The following is a 17,819-nucleotide window of genomic DNA, read 5'->3' as shown; positions in this document are numbered from 1 at the left end:
GCAACAACTTCAGGCTTTTCTGACCCGATTTGACATTGATGTCATCAACCAGCACGAAGAAGCATGTGACAGTATGAAAAATATAATTTCCTGTTGCCAGTAGGTGGTGCTATGACAAGGACTGACTATGACCATGCAGATGTGTTCAGAGTGGGACTTTTATCAAATATGTAAAGTTTGAGGAAGATCGGACGATGAACATAAAAATTACAGCAACTTTAATGTCATGGCGAAACGCTCCAAATGGCCGCCACGTCACGGACACACCGTTCAACAAAAACAAATTATTTTAATACATTTTCATCCCAAAGGTCTAAAGGCTGAACAGATCAAATTTCAAGTCGGTCCAATAAAATCTGTAGGAGGAGCCTGTTAAAGTACAACAGGTACAAATCGCCAAAATGGCACCTACATTCAAAATGTCGGACTTCCTGTTGAGTTTAAGTCGTGGTGCCAAGAGACTTTTTTGTAGATGTACGTATGATACACATGTCCACCAAATTTCATTCATGTATGTGAAAGCAGCCTTGAGATCTCATTTTAGGGGGCGCTAGTGAGCCATTTTGTGACGTCCATGGCCAGAACATATAAAATACTTCCATTTACATGGGAGCTGAATTTTTGTGCAAAGTTTCATGAGTTTCTGAGCATCTTAAAACCAAAAAGGATATTCATTTTTCAGAAGGGCAATAATAAGTCCTTGCTTTACAACAGGGCTTTCGCTCCACTCGGCGTGTTGTGTTACAACACGCCCTCTGAGGCCAACACAAAACTAAACTAAATATTTAACAACTACTTTCACAGCTGAGCAAAGCCAGCAGGACACTCTTTCAAGCTGGGTACGTGTAGTCAGAGGACACACCCAGAGCAGGTATGTGACATGACTCAGCATCATGAATAAGCATTATTGTCAAGGAGAACAATCAGCAAGCACAGCAGATCTACAGCGTCTGATGTCCACTTGGAATCTCATTTAGCTCAACGGTCGTTCCAACCGAGAAGCTGAACCTCCTCGACCTCTAACAGAAAAACATGCTGCCGTTGTGCTGAGCAGACAAGAAACAGACACATCTGTTAAAAACAGGCTGACACATGCCCCCTGGTTGATATTCAAATAACTTCAGTCCATCTATAAATACTGGCTGCAGAGTCAAAGAATGAACTAACAACATCGGTAATTAGCTCGCAACCTAATAAGAAGCTAGATTTTCAGTTTCTGTCAGTTAGTATTAAAGCTACCAAACATGCACACTGACAATAACCAGCTAACTAACGCTACAGACACATACTAAGGATGGGGCACGAATTTCAAATATTAAAATAGTCGTCATACTCTACAAAATCAATTAGTGAATGCGACTTTTATTCTTCCTGATTTCCCGTTTCTAAAGGCGCCTGGTTGTCATGTGTTACTCTCATCAGAAGGTGGCAGTAAAGTGCCTGCCAGCCATCATGAAATAGAAATGAAGTTTTTTCTATTTAAAATCAAATAGTTCAGAGCCAATTTCGAATAGTAGTTTTGCTTGAAACACCCATCCCTACTACGTACATGGAAAACATTAAATTTTGATACATGGCAACTCAAATTTTAACAAGGACTTGTCCCAAAAAACTATCAAATTCCCTGACGTTCCCCGTCTGGAAGTTTTTAAAACTCCCTGGTATTCCCTGCCCTCATGAGTTCAGCCGCTCGATGGAATTAAAAACAAGTCTTCCTGAAAGCAGAATTAAAGCCAACACGACCGACCGGCATCTGCGGAAGATGTTCCTACCTGAGCAGAGGACGCCTTTGTGTCGGGCGCAGGAGAAGTCGTCACACTCGCAGAAGCTGCCGTAAATCTTGCCGAACTCAGACTCGTAGCACAGACACTGGTTGCAGCTGCACTCCCCTCGTCCGCTACAGATCTGCTTGCCGTCGGCTTCCCTGCAGGCGCTGAGGTACATGCTGCTGGCCTCGCCATCCTGGCACTCACAGCGGGCGCCCAGGTAGCCCGGCTCACAGCGGCACGTTCCACAGTTATAAGTACCTGGAAGCCCAACACGTCGTTCATTCTGCTAATTATGAATCCAGGTTCATGGCATTTAAAATATCTCTATAAATTCAAAAATATGATCAGCAGGCGCTGGTTGAGGCGCTGTTAAACATCAAACAAAGGTAAAAAGCCTAAAAAACAAATATATATTAAAAAAAAAAAAGCAATAAAGACTATAACTTTGATTTTTTTTTTAATTTTTAAAAAAATTTTTTACTGACATTACCTCAATAACAACCGCAAGGGAGTCTCTCCATAATTACACCAAAGAGAGCAGTAAATTAAGGAAAATACTCAGTTAGTAAAAGTAACCCACCAAGTGTGACATTATTGGTGTTAAACTGTACGTTTATCAAAAACAGGAAGTCCTGTAGCTGTATTTTTCTGCCTCTAAAAGCTTTTGTTTCCTGCTGAAAGGACATGTTGATCTGTTCAGTTCAGCTTACAGTAAATAAAACTGTCATCAAACTTTACAATTATAGAAAGAGGCAGGAAAAAATTGTTGCTGATGAAGAATCAGAGTCCTTGTTTCAGTTTTTAAATATTAAAAATTTTACTTTTAGATCCAGATAAAATTGGTTTGGTTTCAAAATATGTTGGCCTGATCTTATTGAGCTTTTACTGTTCTAATATTACATTCATTCTAGATTTATTAAGTTAAAGTATCGACTAAATCAGTCCCTCAAGAAAATCCTGTGATCGCAATAATTAACGCAAATTCAAGCAAACTCAGCAATATTTGCAGGAGCTTGAAATGTTTGAAAATTCGCCCAATTTTTTTGCAAAAAAAATAATCAGCAGAATTTATGCTGAAAGTATTAAGAGCATAAAGTAAGTCTTTAAAAAAAAAAAAAAAAACCCTCTATATTAAAACAAATAACTCCTCATTTCCAATCAGAAGGTCTCTGCTCCTGTTTCATCAACAGATAAAACTTTGGAAACTGGAACAAGCGGAAAAAAAGGAAGTGACCGGATTTGCGCAAAATATGGCCTTCACAATAAAAGTTGTGAATGAATGTTTGTGATCAAAAGAAGTGATTCCATATTACTGGATGTTAAATGAGTTTTCTCCACACGTCCAGTTGTCAGAGACGTCTCTTTGTTGGTTTCATCCAGCAGGTCTATGTGTTGAATGAACATGAATTAAACAGCATCTAAAGCTCTTATTTTGACAGCTGATGTAGTCCTTGTTTCTATATTCCAGTCACAGAAGGTCTATTCTGGAAACATACATGGCTTTTAGGACCTTTTAGGACCGTTTAGGAGCTTTTAGGTGCTTTTAGAAACGTTTAGGACCTTTTAGGACCTTTTATCGCCACGGTTCTCTAAATTCAATAAATACATAAAAAAGATTAGAACTAAAATATTTCTGGGACGTGCAGCAGGATTATTATCACAGGAAGTGATTACACATTTATTCCTTTATCAGGTATTGCTTTAAAAAAAAAAAATCATATTTTGCCCTTTTTTTTAAATTCCTGCAATTTCACGGAAAAAAAGTTCTTAAAACTCAACAAATTACATCGACATTTTTGAGAAAATCCACTGCAAAATCAAACATTTTTGATCACAACAATCACAAAAAAACTGATAAATGGAAGAAAGTCATGCCGGTTGCACTACCTATGGAGCTGCAGATGCTGCTGTTGGTTTGGGCGGTCCGGCTGCAGCCACAGTCACACTGATAATCCACCGCCACCTCCAGCCGGTCTTTGAAGCCCACCGGCCTGATCGTGAAGCTCCGGTCGGCGCCGCGGGAGGGACAGCTCCTCGCCTCCACGCTCACGTTGAAAGATACCTGGAGGAAAAGGAAAAGCAGCGTGGTGTGAATAGAGAGAAAAGGTCTGAATTGTAGCACTGTGACTTTTTATTTGTCCAGTGAGCAATGTTTACATCAGGTCCAGATGATCCGAGAGATTACGTATCGTTTCTAAGGGACCTGAACCCTCTTGTGTCGAACACAACCAGCTGACAGCGAGCTGATGGATGTGAACTACAAATGAACCAAAGTTATGTTTACATCATGAGATTATTTCACCCACAGAGGAATTTGCAGTCAGAAGCTGATGTGATTCGGCCTGCACAGAAACTGGGACACAAGTGCTCCACCCATCTGATTACTCAGAGGAAGGAAGTCTGGTTAATGCTCCGATAGGTTCTACAGCTGTGTACTTAATCCCAGTAATCACCTTGAATCACATTTACAGTAGACTTCAGAGTATTTTCCTTTTGATGCTGACTAACTGAAATCGTGCTTCTGATGTTGAAACATATCGTGTTTTAAAAATGTTGAGGGAAAGTAGGACAGAGTCCGAAAGAAAGAGGAACAAAGTGGACCTGGACATGTTTTTGACTGGTTTGGTCTCACTGGAGGAAAAATGTATCTACGTTATGAAGTTAAAGAGACATATTTTCACTATATTTTGACAGGGTTTACATTAATTGTTATTAGTTTTCTGGAGTTCCATCTGAAAATAATCCCTCATTCATTAGAAAAAAAGATTCAAGAAGACCTGTTTTTGGGGGCGTGTCAGTTTGATTGACAGGTGCAGTCAGGTTACAGCTATCGGTGGGCGGGACGTAGTATCGTCAGGTTTCCAATCAGATCAGTCAGATCCACCACTGGCTCCTCCCCCAGCTCGTCCAAATATGGTCACTTCCTGCTCCAAACTAGCAAAGATGGTGACGGACTGAATCTGAACTGGAGGCTTCATAGGATTCAACTGCGTGTTTCACCAAGAATACACAGCAACACTAATAAGTAAGTAGGAATCAACATATTTTAGCTCAGTGTCAGGGGGAAGGGCCCTTTGGGACAATTGGTTGTCACCTCAATCCAGTATAGAAGACAAGCGAAGAAACCCCCCGGGTCTGGTGCAGAAAGCTAAACGAGTTAACGAGGGACACAATTAAATTTACTCTAAATGCAAGTCGCGAGGAGTCCAGTTCACCCAGTTATGAGGATCACAAGGACAACTATGAGGCTGTGGAGACATAGAGGGGGCAACTAGCTGAGAGGAAGTCATAGTAGTGGAGCCTCGGAGGGACGGCAGAGGAAAGAGATGGTACATTGAGAAAAAGCCTCTCAATGTTGTTGAGTGTGTAATCTAATTCAGGGAGACGCAGGGTAGCAAATGAGGGAAATGACAGCGTGTTGGATGAGACTATCGTAAAATGAAAGAGGCGGGAAAGCTAAAGCACAAAATAACATATATAGACTGGTGGACACTTTTAAGCGAATATTTACAACTGTATCCGACTTTCATAAGGAATTTCCACGTGACGGAAAAAACAATCAGTGTTAACAAATACATCTTTTAGGATGTTAGAATTCTTGTGACTGTTGGAAATTCAATTAACTGGGATTAAAAACAATTCATGAGGTCAAACAAAAAAACAATCAAATTCAAATGATTCTGGTTTGTTTGGATTAAAAAATCTTCTAAATAAAAAAATATCCATGGTGCATATTTTATATCAATGAATTCATTTGTATGAGCCCTTTCAGTCATCATACTGTTCTGTTAGTGCAACGATGAAAATCATTCTGGCTACGACACTGAACACCCGACATACAACTGCCTTTTCAAAAAGGTTGGCCGGTGTGTAACATGTAAATAAAACCACAATGTGGCGATTTGCAAATCCGGTAAACCCATATTTAATCAAAAATAGACCAAAGACAACATATAAATTGTTGAAACAGAACTTTTTTTAATTTCTGAAAAACTTGCTTATTTTGAATTTGATGGCAACAACACGTCTCAAAAAAGTTGTGACCGGTTCAACAAAAGACTAAAAGTTGTGTAACGCTAAAACAAAACCTGGTGGAACATCTGACAACTAATCAGGTTACCATGGCAACAGATCAGGAACATGATTGGTTATAAAAGATGGTTTCAGAGAGGCAGAGTCTCTCAGCAGTGAAGATGGGGAGAGGTTCACCACTCTGTGAAAGACTGTGTTGGAAAATAGTTCAACAATCTAAGAATAATGTTCCTCAACGTAAAAAATTACAAAGAATTAGTGGATTTCATCATCTACGGTTATAACAGGACAACTTTTCACTTTCAAAACTCCAGAAACTGGTCTCCTCAGTTCCCAAATATTTACAGCGTGTTGTTCCAGGATCATGTTCACCGCTGAGCTGCATCACTTCTTCTTTTAACAACTTTTTTTTTTTAAACCTGTTGCTAACATTAAATTCAAAATGAGCACATATTTTTCATAAAACAATTAAATCTCTCACTTTCAACATTTATTATGTTGTTTTTGATCTATTTTCAATTAAATATGGGTTTAAATAATTTGCAAATCATTGCATTCTGTTTTTATTTACATTTTACACAGCATCCCAACTTCTTTGTAAACAGGGTTGTACATGGAGTTAGCATTCTCCTCCTGCTAGTTGATTTCTTTTCTGGCCTCCTCCAGCCTACTTTTGTTTGAGGTCATTGAGATGCAGCATCAGCCTCGATGGCGAGCTCACACAGACCCCTGCTCTCCTGTGACTGACGACGGGGATGTATCCTCCATGAACACTAGGAAAGTTGGCACCCAGCAGACTTTGCTGCTCCCCACCATCTCCTTACACTGCCGAGGATAAAAGACATGAGCGAGGCCCATCACCCCAGAGCTCGCTTTCCTTCACTGGTGTTATTGTGCTCCTATCACCCTCAACTCCTCCTCCACCCATCACCGCCCCCAAACTGTCTGAAAATAAAGCAGTCAAGAAGAGAGCGGGGGTCTTTGAGAGAACAATCCTACCACGCTGAAGCCTTACCGTGTGACAGCACGGAAGAAACCGTCTCCTGCTGCCATTTCCACTGGATCCAAATCTCATTTGAAGCCTGAATAGAATATAAAGTGACCACCAAACAAAGGCCGGTGTCAAATTCAAGCAATCCAGATGTAGCATCATTCTCGGTCACCTGACCTCTTGCTTTAGTTTAGAGAGACGACAACAGAGAGTACTGCAGCTACTGTAGTTCAAATAGAGGCTAGCAGCCATGGAGGTATTCAGACCTTCAATATGCATTACTGCTGCGCACAACACACGCTCTTCTTTGTGTCATTAATTACAGCAAACAGCTGATATGCCTTTGCAGAGCTGGTGAAGTTGAAGGCGTGTATTAATCAGCCACTCCAGGAAATCACAGTCTTGCGATTGCAATAATTAACACAAATTCAAACAAGCGCCGCAATATTTGCGGGAACTTGCAATTTTTTAAAATTCCCGGGATTTTTCCACAAAACATGTCGTCATCAGAATCTGTGCTGAACGTATTAACATCATAAAGTAAATATTTTTAAACAAAACTCTCTTCATTAACAACAATAACTCCTCATTTCCAATCAGCGAGTCTGCTCCCGTTTTCATCTCCAAATAAAACTCTGTTCACAGAAAAACAGGAACAAGAGGAGAAACAGGAAGTGAAATGTGGTCTTCACATTAAAATGATGTGATTAAATGTTTGTGATCAAAGGAAGTGATTCCATATTACTGGATGTTAAATGAGTTTTCTCCACACGTCCAGTTGTCAGAGACGTCTCTTTGTTTGTTTCATCCAGCAGGTCTATGTGTTGAATGAACATGAATTAAACAGCATCTAAAGCTCTTATTTTGACAGCTGATGTAGTCCTTGTTTCTATATTCCAGTCACAGACGCTCTGTTCTGGAAACATACACGGCTTTTAGGACCTTTTAGGAGCTTTTAGAAACGTTTAGGACCTTTTAGCAGCTTTTATCTCCACGGTTCTCCAAGTTCAATAAATACATAAATAAAAAGATTAGAACTAAAATATTTCTGATGTGCAGCAGGATTATTATCACAGGAAGTGATTACACATGTATTCCTTCATCAGGTAAATACTATTTTTCTTTCTCGAATTGCAATTTTTGATAATTTCCCACAATTTTACACAAAAAAGAACTTTAAACACCACAAATTACATCATCTTTGAGAAAACCCACTGCAAAAATCGAACATTTTTGATTGCAATAATCACAAAAAAACTCCAGAAATCCTGGAGGGACTGAATAAGCTAGCGTCACTAAACCCAATATTGGTGATTATGAGTGTCACAAAGCCCCCCGTCAACTGGCTGGTTAACTCTGGGTTTCCCACTTCAGGTCAGAGAACAGTCAAATGAAAAAAACAGAAAAAAAAAAAAGAAAGAAATAACTACTGTTAAAAAAAAAAAATTAAAAAACTGTAGAGAGACAGAGAGATAGAAAAATATATAACAAGATAGATTAGAAAGATAGATGAAATGTAAAATCAGATTTATTTAAAAAGGCATCCTGAGGAAGACAAACAATATGTTTTCTCTAAGATGTTAAACCCTCTGATAAAATTCCCCAAAATGATAAACTGTGTCGGTGCACAGAGCCCGGTTGCTGGAGTCCTGCAGGATTTTCAGGATGCAATCAAGATTGATGAGCAGAGGCAGAGGCAGGTGTGGACAGGAACTCACCGTGTCTCCTATCTTCAAGTCAGCACACTTCCTGAGACCTGGCAGCGGCCTGCCGTCCTGGCAGGTGGCCGTGAAGGAGAGGCTGATGTCCTCCGGGTGGTCCCACACCGTCAGCTCCACTTTAGAACGGATGTTCTGAGGAGAACAGCAGCAGGACAGCAGAGTAAATTCACACATGCTCAGAAATCAGGGTTCCTTTCTCACATGGTAAAATAAAACCTTAATGCAACCGCATTTCTAACAGTTGCTGTTGTGCTCAGAAGCCTTTTCCAATGTCCGGAGACTAAAGCCACATTAATGTCACACCTCCATCACATGAATCTATATTAAATATGCTGTAAAGCAAATTCCATGATTTACGTCACAACTACCTATCTACCTCACAACAACCTATCTACGTCACAACTACCTATCTACCTCACAACAACCTATCTACCTCACAACAACCTATCTACCTCACAACAACCTATCTACGTCACAACTACCTATCTACCTCACAACAACCTATCTACCTCACAACAACCTATCTACGCCACAACTACCTATCTACGTCACAACAACCTATCTACCTCACAAAAACCTATCTACGCCACAACTACCTATCTACGCCACAAATGCCTATCTACGCCACAACAACCTATCTACCTCACAACAACTTATCTACGCCACAACTACCTATCTACGCCACAACTACCTATCTACGCCACAAATGCCTATCTACGCCACAACAACCTATCTACCTCACAACAACTTATCTACGCCACAACTACCTATCTACGTCACAACAACCTATCTACCTCACAACAACCTATCTACCTCACAACAACCTATCTACCTCACAACAACCTATCTACCTCACAACTACCTATCTACGTCACAACAACCTATCTACCTCACAACAACCTATCTACGTCACAACAACCTATCTACCTCACAACTACCTATCTACCTCACAACTACCTATCTACGTCACAACAACCTATCTACGTCACAACTACCTATCTACCTCACAACTACCTATCTACGTCACAACTACCTATCTACGCCACAACAACCTATCTACCTCACAAAAACTTATCTACGCCACAACTACCTATCTACGCCACAACTACCTATCTACGCCACAACTACCTATCTACGCCACAACTACCTATCTACCTCACAACAACCTATCTACCTCACATCAACCTATCTACCTCACAACTACCTATCTACCTCACAACTGCCTATCTATGTCACAACAACCTATCTACCTCACAACAACCTATCTACCTCACAACAACCTATCTACCTCACAACTACCTATCTACGTCACAACTACCTATCTACCTCACAACTACCTATCTACGTCACAACAACCTATCTACCTCACAACTACCTATCTACCTCACAACTACCTATCTACGTCACAACAACCTATCTACCTCACAACTACCTATCTACCTCACAACTACCTATCTACGTCACAACAACCTATCTACGTCACAACTACCTATCTACCTCACAACTACCTATCTATGTCACAACTACCTATCTACCTCACAACTACCTATCTACCTCACAAAAACCTATCTACGCCACAACTACCTATCTACGCCACAAATGCCCATCTACGCCACAACAACCTATCTAACTCACAAAAACGTATCTACGCCACAACTACCTATCTACGCCACAACTACCTATCTACCTCACAACTACCTATCTATGTCACAACAACCTATCTACCTCACAACAACCTATCTACCTCACAACTACCTATCTACCTCACAACTACCTATCTATGTCACAACTACCTCTCTACCTCACAACTACCTATCTACGTCACAACAACCTATCTACCTCACAACTACCTATCTACCTCACAACTACCTACCTACGTCACAACAACCTATCTACCTCAAAACTACCTATCTACCTCACAACTACCTATCTATGTCACAACTACCTATCTACGTCACAACAACCTATCTACCTCACAACTACCTATCTACCTCACAACTACCTATCTACGTCACAACAACCTATCTACGTCACAACTACCTATCTACCTCACAACTACCTATCTATGTCACAACTACCTATCTACCTCACAACTACCTATCTACGTCACAACAACCTATCTACCTCACAACAACCCATCTACCTCACAACCCGTCTACGTCACAACTACCTATCTACGTCACAACTACCTATCTACCTCACAACTACCTATCTACCTCACAACTGCCTATCTATGTCACAACAACCTATCTACCTCACAACAACCTATCTACCTCACAACTACCTATCTACGTCACAACAACCTATCTACCTCACAACTACCTATCTACCTCACAACTACCTATCTACGTCACAACAACCTATCTACGTCACAACTACCTATCTACCTCACAACTACCTATCTATGTCACAACTACCTATCTACCTCACAACTACCTATCTACCTCACAAAAACCTATCTACGCCACAACTACCTATCTACGCCACAAATGCCCATCTACGCCACAACAACCTATCTAACTCACAAAAACGTATCTACGCCACAACTACCTATCTACGCCACAACTACCTATCTACCTCACAACTACCTATCTATGTCACAACAACCTATCTACCTCACAACAACCTATCTACCTCACAACTACCTATCTACCTCACAACTACCTATCTATGTCACAACAACCTATCTACCTCACAACAACCTATCTACCTCACAACTACCTATCTATGTCACAACTACCTCTCTACCTCACAACTACCTATCTACGTCACAACAACCTATCTACCTCACAACTACCTATCTACCTCACAACTACCTACCTACGTCACAACAACCTATCTACCTCAAAACTACCTATCTACCTCACAACTACCTATCTATGTCACAACTACCTATCTACGTCACAACAACCTATCTACCTCACAACTACCTATCTACCTCACAACTACCTATCTACGTCACAACAACCTATCTACGTCACAACTACCTATCTACCTCACAACTACCTATCTACGTCACAACTACCTATCTACGTCACAACTACCTATCTACGTCACAACAACCTATCTACCTCACAACAACCCATCTACCTCACAACAACCCGTCTACGTCACAACTACCTATCTACGTCACAACTACCTATCTACCTCACAACTACCTATCTACCTCACAACTACCTATCTACCTCACAACAACCCATCTACGTCACAACAACCCATCTACGTCACAACAACCCATCTACGTCACAACTACCTATCTACGTCACAACTACCTATCTACCGCACAACTACCTATCTACGTCACAAATACCTATCTACCTCACAACAACCTATCTTCCTCACAACTACCTATCTACCTCACAACAACCTATCTACCTCACAACTACCTATCTACGTCACAACAACCTATCTACCTCACAAAAACCTATCTACGCCACAACTACCTATCTACGCCACAAATGCCTATCTACGCCACAACAACCTATCTACCTCACAAAAACTTATCTACGCCACAACTACCTATCTACGCCACAACTACCTATCTACGTCACAACAACCTATCTACCTCACAACAACCTATCTACCTCACAACTACCTATCTACCTCACAACAACCTATCTACCTCACAACAACCTATCTACCTCACAACTACCTATCTACGTCACAACTACCTATCTACCTCACAACTACCTATCTACGTCACAACAACCTATCTACCTCACAACTACCTATCTACCTCACAACTACCTATCTACGTCACAACAACCTATCTACGTCACAACTACCTATCTACCTCACAACTACCTATATATGTCACAACTACCTATCTACCTCACAACTACCTATCTACCTCACAACAACCTATCTACTTCACAACTACTTATCTACCTCACAAAAACCTATCTACGCCACAACTACCTATCTACCTCACAACTACCTATCTATGTCACAACAACCTATCTACCTCACAACAACCTATCTACGTCACAACTACCTATCTACCTCACAACAACCTATCTACCTCACAACAACCTATCTACCTCACAACTACCTATCTACGTCACAACAACCTATCTACCTCACAAAAACCTATCTACGCCACAACTACCTATCTACGCCACAAATGCCTATCTACGCCACAACAACCTATCTACCTCACAAAAACTTATCTACGCCATAACTACCTATCTACGCCACAACTACCTATCTACCTCACAACTACCTATCTATGTCACAACTACCTATCTATGTCACAACAACCTATCTACCTCACAACAACCTATCTACCTCACAACTACCTATCTACGTCACAACAACCTATCTACCTCACAACTACCTATCTACCTCACAACAACCTATCTACCTCACAACTACCTATCTACCTCACAACTGCCTATCTACGTCACAAATGCCTATCTACGCCACAACAACCTATCTACCTCACAAAAACTTATCTACGCCACAACTACCTATCTATGTCACAACTACCTATCTACCTCACAACTACCTATCTACGTCACAACAACCTATCTACCTCACAACAACCCATCTACCTCACAACCCGTCTACGTCACAACTACCTATCTACGTCACAACTACCTATCTACCTCACAACTACCTATCTACCTCACAACTACCTATCTACCTCACAACTGCCTATCTATGTCACAACAACCTATCTACCTCACAACAACCTATCTACCTCACAACAACCTATCTACCTCACAACTACCTATCTACGTCACAACTACCTATCTACCTCACAACTACCTATCTACGTCACAACAACCTATCTACCTCACAACTACCTATCTACCTCACAACTACCTATCTACGTCACAACAACCTATCTACCTCACAACTACCTATCTACCTCACAACTACCTATCTACGTCACAACAACCTATCTACGTCACAACTACCTATCTACCTCACAACTACCTATCTATGTCACAACTACCTATCTACCTCACAACTACCTATCTACCTCACAAAAACCTATCTACGCCACAACTACCTATCTACGCCACAAATGCCCATCTACGCCACAACAACCTATCTAACTCACAAAAACGTATCTACGCCACAACTACCTATCTACGCCACAACTACCTATCTACCTCACAACTACCTATCTATGTCACAACAACCTATCTACCTCACAACAACCTATCTACCTCACAACTACCTATCTACCTCACAACTACCTATCTATGTCACAACAACCTATCTACCTCACAACAACCTATCTACCTCACAACTACCTATCTATGTCACAACTACCTCTCTACCTCACAACTACCTATCTACGTCACAACAACCTATCTACCTCACAACTACCTATCTACCTCACAACTACCTACCTACGTCACAACAACCTATCTACCTCAAAACTACCTATCTACCTCACAACTACCTATCTATGTCACAACTACCTATCTACGTCACAACAACCTATCTACCTCACAACTACCTATCTACCTCACAACTACCTATCTACGTCACAACAACCTATCTACGTCACAACTACCTATCTACCTCACAACTACCTATCTACGTCACAACTACCTATCTACGTCACAACTACCTATCTACGTCACAACAACCTATCTACCTCACAACAACCCATCTACCTCACAACAACCCGTCTACGTCACAACTACCTATCTACGTCACAACTACCTATCTACCTCACAACTACCTATCTACCTCACAACTACCTATCTACCTCACAACAACCCATCTACGTCACAACAACCCATCTACGTCACAACAACCCATCTACGTCACAACTACCTATCTACGTCACAACTACCTATCTACCGCACAACTACCTATCTACGTCACAAATACCTATCTACCTCACAACAACCTATCTACGTCACAACTACCTATCTACCTCACAACAACCTATCTTCCTCACAACTACCTATCTACCTCACAACAACCTATCTACCTCACAACTACCTATCTACGTCACAACAACCTATCTACCTCACAAAAACCTATCTACGCCACAACTACCTATCTACGCCACAAATGCCTATCTACGCCACAACAACCTATCTACCTCACAAAAACTTATCTACGCCACAACTACCTATCTACGCCACAACTACCTATCTACGTCACAACAACCTATCTACCTCACAACAACCTATCTACCTCACAACTACCTATCTACCTCACAACAACCTATCTACCTCACAACAACCTATCTACCTCACAACTACCTATCTACGTCACAACTACCTATCTACCTCACAACTACCTATCTACGTCACAACAACCTATCTACCTCACAACTACCTATCTACCTCACAACTACCTATCTACGTCACAACAACCTATCTACGTCACAACTACCTATCTACCTCACAACTACCTATATATGTCACAACTACCTATCTACCTCACAACTACCTATCTACCTCACAACAACCTATCTACTTCACAACTACTTATCTACCTCACAAAAACCTATCTACGCCACAACTACCTATCTACGCCACAAATGCCCATCTACGCCACAACAACCTATCTACCTCACAAAAACTTATCTACGCCACAACTACCTATCTACGCCACAACTACCTATCTACCTCACAACTACCTATCTATGTCACAACAACCTATCTACCTCACAACAACCTATCTACGTCACAACTACCTATCTACCTCACAACAACCTATCTACCTCACAACAACCTATCTACCTCACAACTACCTATCTACGTCACAACAACCTATCTACCTCACAAAAACCTATCTACGCCACAACTACCTATCTACGCCACAAATGCCTATCTACGCCACAACAACCTATCTACCTCACAAAAACTTATCTACGCCATAACTACCTATCTACGCCACAACTACCTATCTACCTCACAACTACCTATCTATGTCACAACTACCTATCTATGTCACAACAACCTATCTACCTCACAACAACCTATCTACCTCACAACTACCTATCTACGTCACAACAACCTATCTACCTCACAACTACCTATCTACCTCACAACAACCTATCTACCTCACAACTACCTATCTACCTCACAACTACCTATCTACGTCACAACAACCTATCTACGTCACAACAACCTATCTACCTCACAACTACCTATCTACGTCACAACAACCTATCTACCTCACAACTACCTATCTACCTCACAACTACCTATCTACGTCACAACAACCTATCTACGTCACAACAACCTATCTACCTCACAACTACCTATCTACGTCACAACAACCTATCTACCTCACAACTACCTATCTATGTCACAACTACCTATCTATGTCACAACAACCTATCTACCTCACAACAACCTATCTACCTCATAACTACCTATCTACGCCACAACTACCTATCTACCTCACAACTACCTATCTATGTCACAACTACCTATCTATGTCACAACAACCTATCTACCTCACAACAACCTATCTACCTCACAACTACCTATCTACGTCACAACAACCTATCTACCTCACAACTACCTATCTACCTCACAACAACCTATCTACCTCACAACTACCTATCTACCTCACAACTACCTATCTACGTCACAACAACCTATCTACGTCACAACAACCTATCTACCTCACAACTACCTATCTACGTCACAACAACCTATCTACCTCACAACTACCTATCTACGCCACAACTACCTATCTACGCCACAAATGCCTATCTACGCCACAACAACCTATCTACCTCACAAAAACTTATCTACGCCATAACTACCTATCTACGCCACAACTACCTATCTACCTCACAACTACCTATCTATGTCACAACTACCTATCTATGTCACAACAACCTATCTACCTCACAACAACCTATCTACCTCACAACTACCTATCTACGTCACAACAACCTATCTACCTCACAACTACCTATCTACCTCACAACAACCTATCTACCTCACAACTACCTATCTACCTCACAACTACCTATCTACGTCACAACAACCTATCTACGTCACAACAACCTATCTACCTCACAACTACCTATCTACGTCACAACAACCTATCTACCTCACAACTACCTATCTACCTCACAACTACCTATCTACGTCACAACAACCTATCTACGTCACAACAACCTATCTACCTCACAACTACCTATCTACGTCACAACAACCTATCTACCTCACAACTACCTATCTATGTCACAACTACCTATCTATGTCACAACAACCTATCTACCTCACAACAACCTATCTACCTCATAACTACCTATCTACGCCACAACTACCTATCTACCTCACAACTACCTATCTATGTCACAACTACCTATCTATGTCACAACAACCTATCTACCTCACAACAACCTATCTACCTCACAACTACCTATCTACGTCACAACAACCTATCTACCTCACAACTACCTATCTACCTCACAACAACCTATCTACCTCACAACTACCTATCTACCTCACAACTACCTATCTACGTCACAACAACCTATCTACGTCACAACAACCTATCTACCTCACAACTACCTATCTACGTCACAACAACCTATCTACCTCACAACTACCTATCTACCTCACAACTACCTATCTACGTCACAACAACCTATCTACGTCACAACAACCTATCTACCTCACAACTACCTATCTACGTCACAACAACCTATCTACCTCACAACTACCTATCTACCTCACAACTACCTATCTACGTCACAACAACCTATCTACGTCACAACAACCTATCTATGTCACAACAACCTATCTACGTCAGATCACAGACGGTTTATATAACGTTCTACATGGCTCCTCCTCTCACGGTGAAACGCCATAAAAGCCTGCAGCTCATTTGCATAAGAGGTCAACCCACTGGACTTCAGTTCTACTCCTGCCGTAGTCAGATTGTTATTGTACATCAGCTGCTACAGGATGTCTCCCTCCACCTGCTACAGGATGTCTCCCTCCACCTGCTACAGGATGTCTCCCTCCACCTGCAAGGCATCTTTCCTGGAAGCAAGAACCTCCAAAGCAGCGCTGCATCGCTGTTTAAATGTCCTACTGATGAAGGAAAAAGAGGTGGATTGATTTCATGAAGAGCTAAAGGAGACTTTAGGATTAACACCAACAGCCTCCTCTGCTGGGACCATTTCACAGTGGATTGTTTCACCAACTTCCACCGGAGACGGACGGAGTTCACGCACACACCGCTCCTCCTGCAGCACAGAACCGAACCGAGCTTCACCCTCATGGCCGTTCATCTCCCGGTCGCACCAGCACCGTCCGCCGCCGCCAGTTCACCACTCAGCGTAAGTTCTGTGTGCTTGTT

The 17,819-nt window shown here is 41.4% G+C and overlaps 1 protein-coding gene across 1 annotated transcript in view; it reads right to left on the bottom strand.

Annotated features, from left to right (window-relative positions):
- Nucleotides 1–17,819, bottom strand: part of itgb5 (integrin, beta 5) — a 58,556-nt gene that overhangs the window by 29,648 nt on the left and 11,089 nt on the right. Inside the window, exons 9-11 of the mRNA XM_069721016.1 lie at nucleotides 8,511–8,645; nucleotides 3,657–3,831; nucleotides 1,773–2,027 (exon numbers count right to left, since the gene is read on the bottom strand). Of these exons, the coding sequence (XP_069577117.1) occupies nucleotides 1,773–2,027; nucleotides 3,657–3,831; nucleotides 8,511–8,645 (565 nt within the window). The remainder of the gene's footprint in view (nucleotides 1–1,772; nucleotides 2,028–3,656; nucleotides 3,832–8,510; nucleotides 8,646–17,819) is intronic.

The sequence above is a fragment of the Brachyistius frenatus genome, unplaced genomic scaffold (genome assembly GCF_029030835.1).
Source record: "Brachyistius frenatus isolate BFR_SWC_R1_liver_20210118 unplaced genomic scaffold, ASM2903083v1 Contig_255, whole genome shotgun sequence".
NCBI classification, from domain to species: Eukaryota; Metazoa; Chordata; class Actinopteri; family Embiotocidae; genus Brachyistius; species Brachyistius frenatus.
This window is presented reverse-complemented; position numbering and strand designations above follow the sequence as displayed.